Source organism: Cupressus sempervirens, chromosome 6 (assembly GCF_028749045.1).
Source record: "Cupressus sempervirens isolate cs-2001-9-10 chromosome 6, ASM2874904v1, whole genome shotgun sequence".
Lineage (NCBI taxonomy): Eukaryota > Viridiplantae > Streptophyta > Pinopsida > Cupressales > Cupressaceae > Cupressus > Cupressus sempervirens.
This window is the reverse complement of record NC_143123.1, coordinates 317,901,168-317,924,390: the sequence shown is the minus strand read 5'-3', so window position 1 is coordinate 317,924,390 and position 23,223 is coordinate 317,901,168. Positions and strand designations below refer to the sequence as shown.

Sequence of the window (23,223 nt, the reverse complement as noted above, 5' to 3'; positions counted from 1 at the left end):
CACTTAAACCTATGTTACCTAACACTTAAACCTATGTCAGAGATAGAAGCCATCAGATTTGCTACGATGCACTTAGAGGGAGCGCCATATGATTAGTGGCATCATAGGTTGGTTACTTAGGATCATGGTCTCATTACGTCCTATGAGACTTTCAGCTCTAAGCTGATTACTCGGTTTGATAGGAAAGATATTGAGGTCTATTATAGAGATTTGGCTCAGTGACGACAAGGTGGATCTCTAGATGATTTCATTGACGAGTTTCAGTGGATCTCAGTGATGGTTCCAGACATGTCAGAACAACGTAAGGTAATGCTATTCACCGAAGGTTTACAAAATAGATATAGAGGTTTGGTTAAAGTACTTAAACCAAACACTCTAGATGATGCTATTAAGATCGCACACGATCTAGAGTCACCCTCTTCAATATTACAGCCTCCTAAGAAAAAGTATAAGGGGACCACTTCATTCTAAAAGAAGAAAAATCAGCATAAGGCTACACCTCCTAGGATGGACTTTGAGACACAGAATGAACTCAGGAGGAAAAAGCTATGCTTCACTTGCAGAGAGCCATGGACATCGGACCATAGATGCCTTGGCAAAGACAAGATACATTATGTAGAGGTACTTTCAAAGGAGGAGGATGAGCAGCAAGAGGGCAGCGTGTTGATGGCAATGATGAGGATGAGAATGAGGATCGACCACCTAGAGAGAGGAAGAAGGGAGGTACCCAAGGACAACCTCCTATCATAGCATCACTTTCCAGCGCCCAGGGGACACCCCTTTTGTTTGAAAGGAATTGTTAGAGGACATCGTATTATATGTCTCTTGGATACAAGTGCCTTGCATAACATCATAAGCTCACGATGGGTTACTAAGAGGAAGTTACAGATTGACGATATGCCCGAGTTTGAGGGTAGAGTGGTAGGAGGTGAGAGATTGAGATGCACAAGGAAGGTGTCAGGACTTCCGATTCATTTTGATGATTTCCTTCTTGAGGCAGATTTTTATGTGGTGGATTTAGATGGACTAGATGCCATGTTGGGGAGACAGTGGTTACAGACTATAGGTAGATGCACGGTTGATCACGAGAAGATGCAATTGGAGTTCTTACAGGATGGCCGATAGGTGATCCTTAAGGCTATGCTAGAGGGTGAACCTAGGTTGATTTCAGCCCATAGGATGGAGGCTATTATGAGGCATGATGACATGGAGTGGGTAGCACACTGATTCATTTCCTATAAGGCTACCTTACACTCAGGACAGTAGTTACATATTGACATATAGCCAATGCTTGATAAGCACAAGAGAGTTTTTGAGGACATACCTCCAGGTATTCCCCTAGATAGAGGATTTGAGCATATCATCAAGTTGGAGGAGAGAGCCAAACTCGTCATCACGACACCTTATCATCATCCCACGCATTATAAGGAGGAGATAGAAAAGACAAAGAAACTTCTAGATGTGGGACACATCAGACCTAGCTCCAGTCTCTTTGCTTCTTCAGTTGTATTGGTGAAGAAGAATGGCACTCTACGTATGTGTATTGATTACCGTTCTCTCAACAAGAGGATCATCCAGAACAGGTACCCAATCCCTCGCATTGATGAGCTACTGGATGAGTTACATGAGGCGGTTTATTTCTCAAAGATAGATCTCAGATTGGGGTACCATCATATATGGGTTCGCGAGGAGGATGTGCGTAAAATAGCTTTCTGTTGTCACTATGGTCACTACGAGTTCTTGGTTATGCCATTTGTACTCACTAATGCGCTAACTACATTTCAGTCATGTATGAACTACATTTTTCAAAAGGAGTTGTGGAAGAGCATGTTAGTATTTTTTGATGACATTGATTTTCAACAGGACTTGGGAGGAATACTTGTAGCATCTAGATGAGGTACTCAGTATCATGGAGGAGCACTCGTTGTTTGCTAAGGAGTCCAAGTGTGAGTTTGGGTTGACTGAGATTCTTTACCTTGGTCACATGATTGGAGCAGATGGGGTAAAGGTACATCAAGAAAAGATTTAGGCAATTCTAGATTGGCCACCACCGAGGAATGTATCAGATTTGAGAGGATTCATGGGTCTCTGCTTTTACTACAGGAGGTTCGCTAGAGGTTTCTCTCAGATAGTGGCTCCCCTTACCGACCTCACACGGAAAGGGGCTTTCAGATGGACAGTTGAGGTAGAGGAGACCTTTGATAGGCTCAAACAGGTGATGAGCATATGCCCAGGCTTGGCACTGCTCGATTTCTCTCGACCGTTTGTTCTTGAGTGTGATGCTTCAGGGAGTGGTATTGGCGCGATTCTCATGTAGGATAGGCATCCGATTGCTTATGAAAGCAGGAAGCTCAAGGATGGCGAGAGATTGTACTCCATTTATGATAAGGAGATGTTGGCTATTATGCATGCCTTAGACAAGTTCAGACAGTATCTAGTGGGGGGCAAATTCACAATTAGGACGGATCACAATAGTTTGCACTATTTTCTAGAACAAAAGGATCTTAATGATAGACAACAAAAGTGGGTCAGCAAGATTCAGGCCTATGATTTTGACATTGAGTACGTCAAAGGTAAGAACAATGTAGTTGCTGATACACTTTCCAGGAGACCCTCAGTAGCGGAATGTTGTGCTATTTCTGAAATTTTAGCAAATTGGAAGTCTGAGTTGCTGGTTGAGTATTCAACCATGTCAGATTATGGATGGACAACTTCAGGACAATAGGTACAAGGTAATAGATGATGTGATTTTCTATGAGGATCGTGTTTACCTCGTTCCAGGATCTAAACTCAAAAGTAAGATTATGGAAACTCTACATGATGCACCATCAACTGGACACCTAGGATTCTTCAAAACCTATAGACAGTTTAGGGAAAGATTTTCATAGAAAGGCCTCATGGACGATGTCCTCCAGCACATTAGGGAGTGTTAGACTTGTCAATAGAACAAGTTAGAGCATGAGTTTCCAGTCAGGTTATTACAACCTCTCTCCATTCTGACGCAGAAATGGGCGAGTATTTCCATGGATTTTATCACAGGGTTGCGTAGGGTGCAGGTCAGGGATTCTATTTTTGTGGTGGTGGATAGGTTAACGAAGTTCACTAACTTCTTCGCCATAGGAGTAGATTGGTCAGCCTCTCAGGTAGCTGAGTTATTCTTTCAGGAGGTTTTTCATTTACATGGTCTTCCTCACACCATTGTGAGCGACAGGGATAGCAAGTTCCTTAGCACCTTCTGGCAGGAACTGTTTAGATTGACTGGCACGGAGTTGGCACCCAACACGAGTTATCACTCCTAGATGAATGGACAGACTGAGATAGTTAACAAATGGGTGGAAGGTTATCTCTAAAGCTATGTAGCAAGACAACAGAGAGCCTGGATTAAGTGGTTGTATCTAGGAGAGTATTGTTACAACTCCTACTACATGTTCGTCCAAATGTCTCCATTTCGTGCTCTCTATGGCAGCGAGCCCTTGTCATTCGCAGACCTGGCTTTGCAGGACAACAGGGCACCACTAGTAGGGTATTGGATCCAGGAAGATATCTTTAGATCTCTTCTAGAGAACATTCTATGAGCCCAGAATCAGCAGAAGATGTACACTGATTGCCGACAGATTGAGTGAAGTTTTGAGTTGGGCGACATGGTTTATCTCCGTCTCCAGCCATACAGACAGAGTTCTTTGAAGAAGAGTGGGTCTCAAAAACTTCAGCCCATATTTTTTTGGTCCATATCGCATTACTAGGAGGGTTGGTGAGGTCACCTATGAGATGGATTTACTTGATAACAACAGAATTCATAACGTGTTCCACGTTTCATGCTTCAAGAAAGTCATTGGCCATCATACAGTACCTTCCATAGTGCTACCCCCACTGGATGAGGAAGGGAAGCTTGTATTAGTTCCAGCAAAGGTGATAGAGGTCAGAGAGCGAAAACTGCGGAATAGGTCCATCAAGGAATATCTGATTTGTTGGAAGGATTTACCTTATGAGGATGCCACTTGGGAGAGCGAGTCAATCCTACTTGAGGGCAAGCAATCCTGGGAAGGGAGAACTGTAATGTCCCCTTCTCCACTCTAGCATTAATAGCGCCTAGTCGATCTATCTTTCCATTCAGATAGGCTAACGATATGTGATTTAGGATTCCAACCAGTAACATGAGTTTTGATTTCAGTTTTAAGGAGATGTTTAAATGAGAAATTGTAAGGTTAAAGTCATTGTATTTTATTGAATTGAAGTATAAAGTACTTTATTGTTTGAAGTCACTTCAAGACAAAATGACTTAAGTGACTAAAAGACGAAATAGTCTTTTATCCCACATTGCTAAGATGTTTGTTTCTCCTCACACTTCGAGGTTATAAAAGAAAGCTTTTACATTGGGATTGTCACCAAGAGAATATATGTTATTACTCAAAACCTGAATGGTTGCTTTAATGTGATTGTGTTCTTCTTAAGGACGAAACCACTTGGGAAGTCAGAAGCTGGACGTAACCCCAATCTTCTTTGTAAGTCTTACAAATTACTGATAGTAAGATACATTCATTGCTATACAACATCCTGCACATTAGCTGAGCAGTTCCTAGGGTGAAAGGTTATTTCGACATCTAAGTAAAGTCAGCGCCAAAGTCACGTGAAAGGAAGAAGAGGTTATAAGGTATGTAGCATAACTATCCAAGCCTCATTTACACTTGCGGAGTGTAACATAGCCATAGGTGAAGGTCCGATTAAGAGAGGTAGTTATTTAGTTATCTATGATAGCTTCACTAGAAAGCACGGGTTGTAGTGAGGTACGAGTCTGTCCAGTAGACAGATAAGAAAATCAAAATCTCCTCACACGGACTTCTGTAATCCAATCCTTGCATTCACGGGTTACCAGAGAATCCGTATGGGATTAATAGATCAATGTAGGAGGGAAGACCATTATTAGTTAAAGAGCTGGTGGTGTATGCAGTTCAGAGCAATCACGAGCCATGATATCACGTCAAGACAATTTACTTGCAGATAATGAATACATAGACGGGATTGGGTGTTGACCGTTAGAACTGAATGTCATTGAGAGTGGACTTAGACCACCAGCTATCTGTGAATCATTGCCAGGTTCCTCTTATCATTTGTTTGTGTTGTAAATTTACTTGGTAATCTAAACCATAAAGTCATACATTGAAATACTTTCAGAATTCACTTGTTTCAGGTTCATGATAGATAACATAGTCTATGTGGTCTGAAGTTTAGCATTAATTAAGTATTGTTATTTTCAAGTTTTCTCCTTGTTTGCAAGTTCTTTTGGCTTATATCTGCATTTTCTATTGTTGGACTTCTTACAACAGTAACGAGGCTTAAGTTCTGAGTTCATGCCAACTGTTTGACAAAATACCCTGAGTCTAGATTTGAACTGGTTGATCTAAACTAGCAAAGTTTATTACATTTGCATCCAAGTTCGCACAGCCAAACATCACAATGCATATGACCGCATATAATGATTATAATAAAGGAAACAATCTTTCATTTATACCAAGTCCTAAAACAAATATTGAGTTGGCCTTAAGGCTTTCTCAATTTACAATAATAATATAGGACATCCTTAAGATATTACATGACACGTTACATTACAATTATACTCTTTTTCAAAGATATTTGCAATAGTTAGCTCATAGGAGACAACTTCCGAACAATCATCGCCAAACCTCACAAAATTAACATCTGTTTTCACCATCTAAATCATAGCATCTTCAACATGTCTCTAACCTTCCTCTAAGCTTTCTTAACCATATTACATCTCTGTTAAAAGATATACTCAAATTACCAGTAATTGCTTTCCAAAAACTCTCTCTGAAAGCTACCTTCAGAAAACAACACAACTCTGTCATATCTCCATATTTCTGTCTGCGCACTTAATTGTAGCATCTATAAGCATCTCTAAGCATATGTCTAGGAGCACACATCCCAACTCGTTGACCGTTGCCCGCGCTAAACAATTCTTCGTCTGTAACTGTGGTTATCTTCACAGAATAAGGTATATGTTGACATCAATGACAAACGCTGTCATGAATGCAACACATAAGCTCTGAATTATGTCTCCAACACTGCTATGATATTCCCTTATAGAAATATCATCAGCATTCATGCTAACAGTGTCTTCCACTGGCGTAATCTAACCCTAAACGTACTACTGTTGTGAAATTCAAATACCTTGCTTAGATCCAACCACCATAGAACAATATCTCATGTCACAAACCACTTCACACGATTGCACCAACTGATTCATGGAATTCTACGCCAGTTGTCAAACATGTTTTTACATGTCATATGCTTCCTTGAGAATCTTCTTTACATGTTCTTGATCATTGTAATGTTGGATCATCATCTCGACATGTACATCCATGTCATTGGATTATGACCGACTCATCTAGATTCATCGCAACCTTAACATTTGTCATTGATGACTAGTTAATTGATCATTATTCAAGAACTCCATTTAACCTGTCTATCACGGCTTCACTGGTCACCTATGCTGTCATGTCCCCATTTTAAAATATAATTTTAATAATAATTAAATAAATAATGATAAGAAAATCATATTCAAGTATAGAATAAGAAATAAAAATTACATATATAATATATTATGAATAAAATAATATTTAGTATAATATTTAAAACAATTAAATAATAATAAATTTAATATGAATGAATAAATAAATAAAATTAAATAGAAAAGAATATTGTAGAAAGTATGTTATCTTTCTAAATAAGATTTAATAATAAATGATAATATATTCAAACTAGATAAGTAAGAAATAATATAATATAAATTAACTAAATCTAAGAAAAAGTCAAGAGGTGAAATAAAAAGATTTGACTCTTTAAATCTAAGGTATAAAAGGGAGGAGAGTTCAGTTTAAAGAGTAAGGAAGAAGAGAAGAGTTAAAGAAGGATCATTAGAAGAGGAATGAGAAGAAAACAAATGACTTTTTCAGATATTTTCAATGATGAAACAATGTGACTATTTGAAAGGGTTGTGGTTATGAATGGTTGTGACTCTTCAAAAATATTTTAACTATGAAGAGTTGTGAGTTTTTGGTAGTATTGTGATTATGAAGTGTTGTGACTTTTCAAAAGATTTTGATTGTGAAGTGTTATGACTTTTTCCAAAGTCCAAAGGATTGTGATTATGAAGGGTTGTGACTTTTCAAAATGATTGTGATTATGAAGGTTTGCAACTCTTTGAAAAGGACAAGGATGATAAATAAAATATGGGAGGATTAAGAAAAAATTATACCTAAGAGAGTTGAACTACAAAACCATCAGAGTAGAGAAAGTAAAGAGACTAAACTAATATACATTGAATGTTGGGAATTTGAAGTAATATATATATATATAAAATCTATGAAGGATTATAAAATGAAAAACTAAAGGGAACCAGAGGTGTGTTCATTTGAAATGTTTATTTCATAAATAAATATGAATCATTTGGTAGATAAAATTATCAAGATCAAGGATTGAGATGAGAACTTTATGGTTCTTATAGAGATCAAGTAAGAACTTGGTAGAGGGCATTCATTAGAATGTCGAGTTTCTTTTAAGAAAACTCAAAGATTAGAGGGCATTCTTGATTGAATGTCGGGATTCTGAAATGGAACCTAGAGAGAGATTTGTAGAGAATGTAGTGGCTAGTCATATGCATATGTTAGAGACAAGAGGCTTGGTAAGAGGTGGGATCTCTACCAAGTATGTATTGTTAAGGAGTTTACTCATTAATAGAGATTCTAGAGGGCCTTAGAAGGTGCTCTTAACATGATGGTTTCTTAACTAAGAGTTATTCTCATTAGAGAGTTAGGTAAATTTGAGTAGAGCCTCCTTCAAAGGATTAGGTGGTTTTAGTATGGGAATTAGTATTTAGAGGATTTAATAATATTCATCTTGTTAATTTCTAATAATTGTTTTATACTCATGTTTATGTTGTTTTTTCCATCTACTAACATTTGTTACAGGTTTTAAGCATCAAATACTCAAGATGGGAGAAGGGACATTGCATATCCTTCATGAAACTATTTTACCCAACACCTTTTCATCTTGGAAATGCTTTACCTATAATGCTCTACTGAGTTGCTATCATAACTATATCGACTTCAATGTCTTGTGAACATCATCATACGATTGCTTCACTTTCATCACAGATTTGATAAACCAATCAAATCACCTATTGTTTGTTACTAATTGTTCTAGTAGTTCCACTGTGACTTCATTGATCAACTTACTCATTTCTTCGGTTGCAATGGTCAACATATACTCTTAAAGAGACAAAAAAAATGCTCTCTTGACGATCACACTTACTGATTTTTACTGCAACACTCAATTCATTGTAATTATGCGTAGCAACATAATAGGAACACTAGGTCCATGGTTGACATCAATGACAACACAATAACTGTTCATCATTTAATCAAATCATCACTCGTGACACCATCATCACCTCACCAGTTATCCAACAATCTCCCCCTTTGGCATTGATGACAACACATGCTATGCTTCACTTGACTTCATGGACAAACTCGTTCAATAATAATCACCCGGAAACAAAATGTTTCGACTTCTGTTTTTACCTTAACTTTCTCTAGACTCTCCCCCTAATATTGAACTTCCGTGTACAATTTCCTTTCATACAGGTTATCCTTTGTCTGCACAAATCATTCCTTACATCTTCAAGCTATATCTGTCTTCACCTAATGAAATCATCACTTTTCTCTCCCCTCATCTCTTCCTCCTTGACCTTTGATGAAACAATGAATTCACTTTCTCGTCTTTCTCCCCCTTTGACAACAATGCCAAAGGTGTCAATGGGTAAAAGTACAAAATTGTGTCACCTTTCAAGCTGACTTATCAAAATGACTAAATTATAGTATTTCTATTTAAAAATAATTTTTGTTCAAACATATGATCTAGATAAATTCATTCTAGCTAAGTTATATATGTTCTCACACTTTTCCAATTGGAAATGTCTATTAATGCATGTTTTATACTAGTTTGTGTCCAATTACTAAAGAAATAAAAGTATTTCAGAAAATTGATGTTTCAATAACTCTTACTCTTTCTGATATATTTTTTCAATAATATATAAACACCAATTTTTTATAGCTCAAAGTCAAGAATATTCTCATATAGAATTTAAAGTATTTTAATTAGATATAAGATAAGATAAGATAATGATATTAATGTCCAACAAAAGACCAACAAAAATTCTATGGGACTGGAAGATTACAACAATGAGGTTGATAGCAGCAGGAGCACACAAAGGTGTCCGAAAATAAATACATACAACTAGAAAAATCAAACAAATAGACAAAGAGAAGGCCAAGAGAGAGACTAGGAGTCCTTTCTAGGCGAAAAAAATTAGTCATTGAATGATATGCTTGCCAATGTGTAGAGGCCCTGCTCTGTCTCTAGCCACTCGCAGAGGAGTGTCGCTGGTGCAAATGGCCGGTATGGGATTTGACACATCTGGAATGTCTGGTAGATCTTGTGGAGCTAGAAGGCCTTTTCACACCACACAAAGGAGATAATGGTATGAAGAAGGTAGTAATGAGCTGAGTAGATGAGTGCCGGTGTGGAAGTAGTGACTAGATTGTGCTATCACGGAGCATAGTGGCCTCTCGAAGATAAAGTGCAAGACATCGCTGATCATAGTAGTTGAAAAAATCATAGAGAGAGAAGCACTCCCATAACAGATAGGAAAACTCCCTCTGATCTCATAATTTATAGGGCAACGGAAAATGAAGTGAGCCTCAGTCTCCACCTCACCTAAAGTACAAAGCTTACAGATCCACTCTCCATTGTCAATATGATGGTTAGTCTAAACACGAAGATGGTGAGAACCAACTTTGAAAGATCCCAAAGAGATACGTAGGGCATGAGACCACCGTTGGGAAAGGTAGTTAGGATGAACAATAATCCCATTAGAAATCTCCAAAAAGTGCTCCACGTAAAAGGACATCCGCGGGCGTAACCCACCAAAAAGGTTAACCTAGGTAGTGGCAATGTACTGTCTATAAATGTCAAGTCTGACATGCTCATTCAACTCTTGTCGAGAGGGGAGAAGATGAGCCGAGGCATCTAGTGAGAACTAAAAGGGGGGAGGCGGTCAATATCAATCCCACTCAAACCTAGCAAAGAAGAGGCCTATGCATACCAACAACATGCGCGAGAACTAGAGTCTGCACTCGTAGTAAAAACAGACAAACAATAAGCCAAATAAGAGTACCGATCACAATCACCAGCACGATCTGCAAAACCACGTAGGCGATGGAGGAACCAAATCAAATAAAAAATGATTGCGAGATTGAAAAGATGAGCACCGAACTCAGCAAGAATGACACTATGAGGAGTGAACCTATGACATCTAATGATGCGCCTCAAAAAAAAAGTCTGAACTCGCTCGATCAAGGCCCAATCAAAACCAAGAAGAGATGGACCCCAAACCATAGACCCATAAAGAACAGTCGGCCATACTAGAGAGTCCAAGAGAGATAACTTGGACGAGGTATCCTAGAAGTGATGTCTGAAACATTGTTTCTCAAGCAAAGCAAGATATAGTATATTGTGATTAAAAAATACAAGTACGTATTTTAACACATGACAAAATGTTTATTTTGAAAAAGAAAAAAAATAGTAAATCACATCAAAAAAATTTAAAAATCATAGGGTGTTCTAGTGGAGAGAGTCCTCTTCCATATAACATATAATTTTTCTTTTAGTTAGAATAGATTTGTTTTGAAAAATGTGGTGGGAGATGAAACTATCGATTTCAGGAGAGCTGAAATTTGAATTGTTATAAAGGAGAAAATATAGATCAAAAACCAATTTTTATTTTTAATTGATCTAGCTATATATTACATCTATAACATAATCTAAGATCAATGGGAAAAGGGTTTATTTCCATATAGTTTTGTGGTGGGAACTAGACCCCCAATTTTTAGCATTTTTTAGGAACTAAAAAATCATCATTACAAACTAGGAAAATATATCAATTCTTGTTCCAAATAATCATTAAAAATAATAATCCTTAACTTCATCCATTTCTACACATTTCATTAGTTTGCTTCATTTTCAAATTCTAAATAATAATACCAATTTTATGTCACATGAAGTTGAACAATTATACTTTTGTTAGCCTTTTCCCTTTATAAAAGGGTGTCACAGGGTCATACTTTTACCCCAATACACGCCTATTGTATGTTCTATAACCTTTGTCTCTTAAATACATATCTCCTCAATCTGCCCCTGCTCCCACTAAGGAGTAGCCTCCAAACATCAATTCAAAACATAAAGATATTCAATGAGTGCGCTTGAATTGATGCAATTGCAGCTTCTTCTAATTCATCTCAGGTGAGGGGATCACCCCTAACCTGCCCCCCTAGGTATTCAAACATATCCTTAGGTAGTGGTCTTTTGAATATATCTGCTACATGTTCCTTAGCTGCCACATACTCCAACCTTACTTCCTTTGCCTGAACCCGTTCTCTAAGATAATGATACTTAATGGCTATGTGCTTAGTCTTAGAGTGCGTTATTGGATTCTTTGAGATATTTATGGCACTTGTGTTATTACAGTAGATAACCACCAGTTCAACTCTCTTCTCCTGTATTCCTTCCAAAATTCGCTCAATTCATATTATTTGTATGCAATTAATTGTAGCAGCTACATGTAAGGAAACTTGGCAACAAAGAATATAACCGTTTCCACATAACCCATAATAGATCTGAAATAAATACAGAATTAAAATCCACATGCAAGAGAATAGACAACATACCCACAAAATTGTGACACAAGATATACCCTGGGAAACCCTCATTGAGGGAAAAACTCAGCCTCCAAAAGCATCCATCACCATGTATTATTCAGCAAAAATACCATTGCAATACAACCATGGAAGCCTTCATGGCCATAGCCACAACCGAGCAAACTATGTAAACAAGCATGAATCCACACATCCTATGCCCATGCTTCCAACCTTCACAAATGCTCCCTTGGCTAACCTGTTAAGCCTTGTCCTGCTCGACTCTTGCTTTTCTAACTCTTACTCTCTACAACAACTACCCTTGTGGCTGCTTATATAGTAGCAAGTCCCACAAAACCACTAAGTGGTATTACATAAACCATGTGCTACCTAACCCACTGACCCCACATTTAATATTGGACATTTAATTCTTTTCCCCAATATTAAATAATTACATCAAATATTATCACAATGTTACAATACAACTCATCAATAATATTCTATGAGAATCTTTACATGTTGCACGTCCATCTAGGCACAACATTACATGATAAAATAAAATAATAAAATATAACAATATTATGCAATGTGTGCAACACCCATTATCTCAACACTACGTACTTAGCTTCAACTGTTGACTAAGATATACAATTCTGCTTTTTACTTGCCCATGAAACAAGTCTTTAACCTAGAAAGAATGCACGACCACTTGTGCTATTCGTGTGATCCACATTACTTGCCCAAACAACATCAATGTATGCATTTAATGTGAAATCTCCTTTGTGTCCATACCACAATCCATATGCTTCAACTCTCTTCAGACATCTAAAGATTCTCTTAATTGCAATCAAGTGAGATTCTTTTGGATTAGAGGAAAATTTTGCTACTAATCCAATTGCCTGTGCTATACCCAATTTGCTATGCACCACATATTGTAGCTTACCAATCATAGATCTGTACAATGCCTTATCCACTACCTAAGAATTATTGTCTTTGGATATCTTGCAACCTATTACCATTGGAGTACCAATTGGTTCTTGAGTCCTCCAATCTAAATGTCTTCAATATCTCCTTAACATATTTGGTGTGACTTATGTAAATGCCATCCTTGAGTTGATATATCTGCAAGCTTATGAAGAATTTGATCTCACAGATCATGGACATTTCAAATTCTTTCATTTCTTTTGAGAATGCAATACTCATCACATCATTACCTCCAAAAATAATGTCATGAACAACTATCATTGCAATCAGCAATTTTTCATCATTTTCTACCTTCATATTGCTGTTGTCAGTTGTTCTTGTGAACCCAATCTTGATTAAGTGTGAATGTAACTTTTCATACCATGCTCTAGTTGCCTGTTTCAATCCATAGAAAGCCTTCTGTAATCTGCACAACATGTTCTTGCCTTCTGAATAGGCAAACCCTTCAAGTTGCTCTATGTAAACCTCTTCTTCTACAATGCTGACTTGACATCTACTTGATAGACTTTAAAACCTTTGTAAGTGACAATTACAAGAAGTATCCTTACCTTTTCAAGTCTAGCCATATGCGCAAAAGTCTCTTCATAGTCTAGGCCTTCTTTTGTGCATTACCTTTGCAAACTAGTCTTGCCTTGTTCTTGACTACTTCACTTGTTTCATCCATCTTGTTTTTGAAAACCCATTTGGTTCCAATTACATTCTTATCCACTGGTTTGTGCACTAACGTCTAGGTCTGATTCTGTTAGCCGTGCTTTATACACCCCTCTTTCGAAATTTCTCATTTTAAAAGTCTGATGTTGCTCGGTTGCTATCTTCCACAAAGTTGTCACTTCGTTGCAAGTTCCATAAAGTCCGCAACCCGCAACCCACAACCATGCTTTCAACGCTTTCGTGTTCTTGCAACCCAACAACATTGTCACCCAGTCACCTGCCTTCATAGATTGATAACTTTTGACTAAAGCTTTGAAGCTTCGGGAAGTAAGTGCTTGCTCAATGAGTTTTTCAAGATGCAGTGATCATGATGTTACTTTGCATTAAATAAGGTGATCCTGGCATAATCTCTCAAATGGGACATGTTTTTCGAACTTGGGAAAAATAAGTCTTGTCATGAGGTGGCGAAGTACAAAGTTTAAATTTCTCATGTACCACCCTCACTACTATGCTAATTGAAGTTGTTATAAATAAAGTACATATTCATTTCTTTGCCACCTTATTCTTTGACCACTATCTTGCAAGTTACGCTTGCTGCAAACTCTCCCCTTCCAAGATGGGAATCCCAGTTCCAGAAGGATATAATAATGAAGAGCAAAAACCTATGCTTAGGCCTGGCCTTACAGAGTAGGATATGGAACCAAAAAGGAATCTAGGCCATTACTTTTCTTGATAACAAAAACTGAACCATTTCCAGTTTCTTCTTGTAACTGTCATCGTGGAAATGAGTAGCCAATGTTATATTTTGTAAATAGAAAGGGGGAAAGACATAGAAATATATGCATATTTTTGGGTTTTATCTGCTATGTAAAAGACTTCTTTTCAGTTTTTATATGAATGCATATCAAAATTTTATGCCGCCATTCTTTGGGTCTTTGTTTCTATGCTTCTTGTGAATCACTTTCATATAATTATTAAGGTTATGTGTTATCTTTGAATAACGTCTATGAGCACTTTGTGGTTTATTTCCCCTGTTCATACTCTGGGATGCTTTAAGTAAATGAACTTTGTTTCATTTATATTCATTATTTGCTTCAGTGACAACGTAGTTATTTGTTTTACATGTGCACTCATTTTGTTCCTTCGTTTTCTGGTTAAAAGCACACTAATTATCCATTCATTGCATATGTTACGCGAGGGAGCTATACCTTTAAAATTCAGAGATGGGTTTGGTGTAATTGGGCCTCCCATTTGTCTTTTGTGAGCATTCTGTTACATTATTTTTGAGTTTGTAGAGTCATTTCAATATTTGAAATTAAGGTAACAAGACATTCACCAAATGATTCTTTTCAGTTTGTACCAATTCCTCTTTCGTGGCCTTCACCCAATATTCTTCCTTCAATGCATCTTTTACCGTCTTTGGTTCAAATTGAGATAGCAAACTAGTACTTTCTCTTGCCTGAATTCTTGTCAGTACACTAGCATTCTTATAACCAATTATTTGATCTTGGGAGTGATTTAACTTGACATACCTTGGTACCATTGGTTCTACTCAGGGAGCTTTTTGAATCACTTGGACCAGTTCTTATTCATTTTCCTGTTCTTCCATTTGTTTTGTTGTAGCATTCCGATCAACAGGTTGTATGTAGACAAAACCTCAGGTTTCTTCTGGTTCTTTCTTACTTGATTCATCATTTTGTTCTGAGTATTCATCAATTCTAACATTTGTGCTTTCTATTATCTTGTTTATTCTCTTGTTGAAACACTTGTAAGCTTTGCTCTTAGTGGAATAGCCTAGGAATATTCCTTCGTCACCCCTTGAATCAAATTTCCTAGACTAATCATCTCTCTTTATATAACATCTACTTCCAAACACTTTGAAGTAACTCACATAGAGTGTTCTGCCGTACCATAATTCATAGGGTGTCTTATTTGTGCCTCTCTTTAGCTGTACCGGTTTCAATATGTAGACTGTTGTACTCACCGCTTCTCTCCAAAAGGTTTGAGCAACGCCTTGCCCCAACAACAGTGTTCTTGCATAGTGAATGATTGACATGTTATTCTCTTTCAACAATTCCATTCTGCTGAGGTGTCCTAGGTGCTGATATTTGCCTTATGATTCCTTGTTCCTCTTTGTATGCAATGAATTCATGTGAATTGGACTCGCTTCCTTTATTTGATCTAAGACATTTCAGCTTCTCACCGATTTCCTTTTCCACTCTGGCTTCGAAGGTCTTGAACATATGGAAAGTTTCAAATTTGCACTTCATAATTGCAACCCACATCATTTTAAAGTAATCATTGAGAAACAACATGAAATACTTGTCTCCATAATAATTTTGAGTTCCTATTGGATCACACAGATCGGTGTGAACTACGTCTAGGATTTTGACTGATAAAGCTAGAACTGGTCAACTTCCCATGCTGACATTCTTTGCATATTACATTGTTTGGTTTTTGTAGGTAAGGCACTCTTACTAATATCATCTTACTTACTTTGACTGGATTATCAAAGTTAACATGATAGATACTTTTATGCCACAACTAACTATCCCCAACCTTTTAGCAATCTGACAACTTTTAACAGTAGAATTCAGTTGGAACAAGTTACCTATTGTTTGTTCACCAATATCAATCACATCTCATGACTTACCAATGAGCCTGCACATTCCTTTGTTGAACTCCAATTTGTATCCTTTGTTATTAATTGGGCAATATTTAACGGGTTGTATTTTAATCCTTCCACCCAATAGACATCTTCACAGTTTGTTTTATTATTCAAGACAAAGGTACCTTTACCTTTAACGAGACAAGGGCTGTTGTTTCCAAACGTCACCGATCCTCCATCACATTCTTCCATTCTGATGAATTTGTTTTTATCACCGGTCACGTGATGTGAGCAACCACTATCAATTATCCAGTCTTCATTATGACTCATGCTGGAGAACAAAGCTTTCTCATCACCTTTAGTAGGTTCTTCTTTGACAGCAATGAACACAATTTATTCTTCTTCTTTTCCATCAGATTCTTCATTAGTAACACCTTCCTTTGCAATGTAGCAGGCCTTCTTGTTCTCCTTAGGTTTCCTTTCTTTTTTCTTTTCCTTCTTTGCTTTGTCAGGGCATCTGAAAGCAAGATGTCTACTTTTTTTGCTTGTAAAGTGGTTCAAAAGTAGTACACCTTTGTATTGGCCATTTCCTCTAGGCAACCTTCTAGCAAGTAATTACTTTGGTTCCTCCTATTTTTTTTTCTTTAGTTAAAACGAAATCATAACAAATAGAACCATAAACAGATGAACTTATTGAACCATCCCTTCCTCTACAAAGAAATTCAGACTAGCAATGGAGATGATAAGAATTTCACCTTACAAAGTAACATTATTAGGGCTCGTTTGGTTGCTGGAATATGATTTGGGAATTGTAATTTAGAAATATGGATATGAAATTTTGGAACTTAAAATCCAGATTACAGTTTTCACAATTTGGTTTGGGACCGTTTGGTTCACCAAGAACTCATTGTGAGAATATACATTTCCTTCATTTGGTTGCACATTTCTAGTTGGAACCAGTTGTAGGACATAATAACATGACCAAAATAATCCTAGACAAAATAACCTAGCCACAATAACCGAAGGACAAAATAACCCAAGCCAAACTAAACCATGGTAGAATAGCCCATGGACATAATATCCCCGTAAAAATATAGAGAAAGAAAAACAAGATTTATAAATTACATATATGTTACTAAAATAATTTATTATTCAAATTTTTAATTGAAGTGTCAAATTATGAGCAATTCTCCTTTATACAATCTAAAATGTTATGGTTTTCATAACCATCAATCAATCTTTTTAGTCTCTCTTTGAACTCACGATATTTTTTTCCTGCTTGGTTTCCTAGTGTATCCAACCATATATTTCTCTATTTTATTCTCCTGGAAACCCTATTCTCTTTTTAATTCTTTGATGAATTTCTAGACTGAGTTGTGCAATGCTTGAAACAATTACTAAATCCTTTGTATCATTCCTCTAATATAATGGATATAAGCATATTTTAGGTTATTAATCATATCAAAGGTGTTTTAAGGCTATTTTATGGGGTATATAATGGATATATGGTGTACAAGTGACCTAAATAGTCTTTATGGTGCCTCAAAATCTCGTCTTCTATCTTAATTCCTTTTACATGATCTAAATTATAATGATCTAATTCATTTTATGTCATTTCTAGTTTACTATCTTGATCTAAAATAACTAGGGGTTATTCTTTCCATGTGTTATTTTGACCATAGGTTATTTTGTCCATGGGTTGTTATGACCCTGGGTTATTTTGTCCTTGGGTTATTAAGGCAAGATTATTATGTCCAGGGTTGTTTAGGTTGGGTTATAATGTCTGCATACCTTTGTAACCAGTGAAATGTCAAGATGAGATGGAAAAAATTCAGTTGGTTGACAATTGTTTATTTGAGATGGATGCTGATTTGACTTTTGATAATCTAGTTTTTGAATTGAATGAGGAAGATCCTACTGATTCACATGACGAGGGTGGGAATGATCGCAAGATTTGGGACCCAGGTGCATGCACTGGCATTGGGACTTGGTCACAGGACTATAGTGATGGGGTGATTTCCATATAAGATTGTGGGAGGATGCACATCTATTCCCAGTATCAGATGGATGGACTAGTTTGGGACCCAAGAGTTGACAAAATTAGTGCTTTACCTTTTGGGGTTCATGACGAGTTGCTACACATTTTTGGGCTTGGAGCAGTGGTAATTGAAGTAACGCAGCATACAGGGGTAGGAGTAACTCTCAGATTGACATGGGATCCAGGGATAGATGGGTTACATTCTGTTTTTGGGTTCCACAGTATGGCATGTTGTGACTTCAGAGTTTACTGTATGAGGCAATGGGAGGATTGCAGATGGTTATGGGATCTTGGTATTGGTTGCAGGCTCATGATTGCTTGAGGGCAAGCAATCTCAAGGAGGGAGGACTGTAATGTTCCCTTTCTGGGACATTAGGGAATTATTAGGCCAACCCAAAATTGTCTTAAAATTGACTTATGGAGGACCGAATGCAGAATTATAATATTATTTAAGTCAGTTTAATATTATAAGAGGGATTACATAAAGATGATTTGGCAAGAAGACAAAGGACAGGGAGTGGAAACGGAAGTCACAGTTTGATGCTTTAAAGGAAGGAAGGAGACTCATTTTGGGGATGCTGGTTATATTTTGATTTTGGATCTGATTTTCTGATTTCTCTTGGAGTAATTACAGTTCTTCCTCAGGATATTGAGGACAGAATCCTCAGGCTCTTCTCAGTTGATCGGGTGTCAACCCGTTCGGCTTTGAGTGGATTCTACACGGAATTAACCATTGTGGTTATAAGTTCTTTCTGAGTTTTCCAATCTGACAGTGTAACTCTTTTTAAAGATTGGATTTTGAATATCTGGTCATTGCGTTGCTGTTTTATAATGCAATAACAATTCTGAGGTTCTTTCATGAGCATTTCTGGTTCAGTTACTAGTTCTAAATCTGAATTTATGCATGCATTAGCTGTTTATATTCTGGAAAATTATTTGTTAGAAGTTAGGTAACCAATATACCTGGTGGGATATTACATTGTGATATTGAGGTGAAAACTTATCAGATTAATGGGAATGTATTCCAGTAAGATGCATATAATTTCAGTAGAGTTTTTGTGCAGGCCACAAACAATATTATTCACTGTGAGAGAAAAGATCAAAATAATTAATCCTTGAATGTAACTAGCTCTGGTGGGTGTTATTGTTACCAGATTTTGCTGCATTATAGTGGTTGAAGAGTAGCAATGAATTAAATTTCAGGATGAATGTCTTATCTGTGAGTTTGCCATCTTATTTTGTCAATGATAACCAGTGCTACCATATCTGGTATAAGTACTATATCCAAATAAATTAGATTCTAATTTGCAAATTTATTTAAATTACTGCAAATATTTATTTTACCTGTTTTGTTAAACTACTGAGCGGCATGTCTTTATTTATTTCTTTATCACATTCAAGGAGATCTGTGTGCCTTTCACCCTTTAAATGTCTGTTTGACAGCTTTAATTAAAAACTGTAATTGTGAAGATAGTGTGCATGATTCTGACTGTTGCTATATTTCCTGACCTTCAGCACCAGTTATTCTTGGTTGCAGACTTAAAGCTTTGTTTGTTAACTGTTATACATGCTATGATGGCTTTAATTATAGATTAACAAAATTGTGTTTAATAGTGAAACACTAAAATTTAATGTAGTATCTTGTTTTCTGCATATTAACATGTACAATTATCTGCATTTTCTAACAAGGGGTATGCCAAAATTTGGTACTTGTGAAATATTCAGCAACTTTTGATGCTTGAAACAACTCTTCTTTTGGGTGGACTGGACATGTATGACCGGCACAGGGACTTACGTCTTGATGTAGACAACATGTCCTACGAGGTGTGGACTATTTATCTATCAAGTATTTTTGGCCAATTAATAGTGACATGGCTGGAATTTCCTTTTCTTTGTTTACCCTCTTACTTGTAGCCTACATTTAGATCTACTGTCTACTATTCAACATGAAGGGTGATGGTTTGTCTCTGTTCATTTCACATGCAGTCATGTCTGGCAAAGCCAAAGTACTTGAAAATGGAAAATCCAGTCATTTTTTAAATGTTGAGATTAAATTCTATCTTGCTAGGATCATTATAGTCTTTTTCTTCATTTACATTTTCAAGATTGATTTGATTCTGCTTCAGGACTTGCTTGAACTTGGAGAGAAGATTGGTTATGTCAATACAGGGTTGAGTGAAGAGAGAATTATTAAGTGCATAAAGAAGCAGCACTTTATCTTGGAATCCCAGTCGTGTTGTCTAACAGAAACTGATCGGAGATGTAGCATTTGTCAGGTAGTTTATGAAGAATTTTGCAAATTTGAGACTTGAACATATATGAGAAGGATTAATGATATGATGATCTGGCATTTTGCAGGAAGAGTATGAAATAGCTGATGAGATTGGAAAGCTTCATTGTGGTCATGCATATCATGTAGGCTGCATAAAAAAATGGCTTCTCCAGAAAAATATATGTCCTGTTTGTAAGACCTGTGCATTATCCTGATTCCTAGCAGTTCCATGGCACTATAAATCAGGATTTTGTTTATTAGTTTTGTGTTAATATATCATCCGAAGATCATATTGTATGTCTCGGAATGAGAAAGACTCTTCATCTACACATGAAAATTATTCTTATTCCATCTCCAGTGGGAATGGAGTTCAAATGGGAATTTTGTACGGAAAAGGTTCTGCATTTGCAATTGGGTGTGAATGATACAAATGAGATGGACCTTTGATTTAATCTCAAGATATTGCTCATGGATGTATAATGGTTAAAATAGTTGAATTCATCGGTATTGTTTTCTGGCAAGAATGGTGTTTTTGTAATATTAAGAGGCGATTTTAGACCATCTTTCCTAGAGGATGGAATTCATCAAGAACAGGGTTTGGCTCTTATGTGGAGATAAATTGCATGTATTTTAATGCACCCTCCATAATTTTTATGAACTTTATTCCTTTCTTTTCGGTGTCCATATAATTTTTTTTAGTCATATATAGCAGAAATTTTTTGATTGAGGAATGCCATTTTAATCTATAGAATGAAGTTTTAAATTTAGTAAATCCATTCACTGGAAGGTTTCTGTAGCTTTCAGTGCTGTGATTAGTAGTCCTGCAGACCACATGAATCGTGGACACCCTGATTGTACATGACATCTATTTTGGTCCAAACTGTACATATCCTATATCTGGATTAACCCCCTCTCAAATGATAGGTTAATATATTTTTCAATTCGTTACTGGTAAATCATAATCAAAGGAGGAATGCCATTGAAGTTTAGACCCATTCAACCAAACTCTGGAAGATTGCTCAGCAAATGACTTGAATCTCTGAATCTCTCACATCACGTTTATCTGTTTGGCGGTGACAGACTCCATTCAATGCTGGAGGATTGTTGTATCTTTTAACATTGAGTTTCTGGTCCTGTTCTGACAACAGGAATCTTTACACAGCATGTATGCCTCTAGTAGTAAATTTTGGTATTTTCTGACTACATTTTTTTTGTTCTGCTTGATTAAGATGCTTTTATTTACCGGAGGATGTAATGGAATGCTTCTCTAAATGTAGTCTTATAGTAATGCCTTCTATATATCTTGATTTTTCATGTTTGATTTACTTTAGGACAGGTCTTTTAATTCGTGTAAGCACAAAATAAATGAAATGTTTTCTGCTCTTTATTTACATGATGGAATTCATAGATCCTCTGGGAAAAGGCATAACATAAATGAAATGTTTTCTACTCTTTAGTTGCCCTTGGATAGCATAACAGAACTTGAAACTAGTCTTCTTGTGGCCCATTCACTTATAGATGTTTCAAATTTTTGTAGGTTCAACTTTTGGCTTTCCTTTCACAGGAGTAGAATAGTAGATTATATAGAACTCCTTGATAGTTCCCTATTAAAACGCTTGAAATTTTAGGAGGGTTACTGCATAATTGATTGTCTTTATTTATATATTTTTTAACATCGATTACTATAAAAAATTGAGCTGTTTAAAGATAAATATTATACAAGGAAAATAATATTTTTCTTAGAACTAGCCTGGGCTCATTAACGAAGTTTCCAATTAAAGCATAATAAGTCTAGTTTATTTAATTAATGATAGCTATATGGGATTGATAAGCTGATAATTCGCAACAGCTATTATATGAAAACAATTTTTTTAAAGAATAAATCTTAAAAAGAAAGAAAAATATGATTTTTGTTTAAAGAAGTTGTTTTAAATATTTAATACTTTCTTTTCGTTTACAACACTTCAATTTAAATAATTTCAAACATTTAAAATTAAAATTTTAAAATAGAATTATTTTTAAAATTTGAAGTAAGTTTAAAGTATAATATAAAATAATTATAATCATACAATTCATTATTAATATCAGTAATTAAATTTTTTTTTTTTTTCCGAATTAACATCAAATTTAATTTTAAACATTTTTACATTTTAATGTAGAAGTCTAATTTGTACATCATGTTTAAACATAGCTGTAAATTAAGATAAAAATTTGAAATTAATTTAATCTTTAATTAATGTAATGGACATTAATTAAATAATGGTTAAGATATTTATTATTGAACAATAAAAATAAATGTGATAAAAAAATAGTCTATATTGTAATCCTATATTAACATATTTTTGTTAGATTTTGCTTATCCTATCAATGATTTTATCTTAATACCTTTTTTCGTTTGAACTATATAGATTATTCAAAGAAACTCAATCATCTTTCTTATATGATTTTTGTAATTCTGGTAAAATGTTAATAGTAGATTTTAAGGAAACTGCAACAATGCCATTTATACTAATAAAGAATGATACTTTTAGAATAACTAAACATTTTACAAATTAACCTTTGTTGGTAAACATATTTGTCACTTAGAAAACATGTGATTTAGACCAATGAATTGTGGCAAATCAATTTCTCTAACAGTTGGATAGGCCCTTGATATCCAATCTTCCTCTGCGTTTAGAGGGGCAATTCCCTTGTAAGATATAACTTTGATTTTCAAATAAAGACATTCCACTTTAGAAGAGAATTTATTTATTTATTGATGATGAGTGCACCACATGACTTCAATGCTTCTATAAAATTGATGTAACTTGTTAATGAAAACAAACAAGAACTATGCTTGAGAGCTATCATTAACATAATGCTAATTCAATCATTCATGAATATTTACACTATACCATGAAAA

The 23,223-nt window shown here is 35.8% G+C and overlaps 1 protein-coding gene across 4 annotated transcripts in view; it reads left to right on the top strand.

Moving 5' to 3' along the window:
* Window positions 1-20,992, top strand: part of LOC149552464 (uncharacterized) — a 64,808-nt gene extending 43,816 nt beyond the window's left edge. For 2 of the 4 annotated variants that reach the window (XM_089788032.1, XM_089788033.1), the window contains exons 4-6: window positions 19,775-19,873; window positions 20,176-20,325; window positions 20,408-20,992. In XM_089788032.1, coding sequence (XP_089644158.1) covers window positions 19,775-19,873; window positions 20,176-20,325; window positions 20,408-20,536 — 378 coding nt within the window. In that variant the 3' untranslated portion in view covers window positions 20,537-20,992. The remainder of the gene's footprint in view (window positions 1-19,774; window positions 19,874-20,175; window positions 20,326-20,407) is intronic. The other 2 variants (XM_089788034.1, XM_089788035.1) reach the window with 1 other exon arrangement.
* The last annotated feature ends 2,231 nt before the right edge of the window (window positions 20,993-23,223 follow it).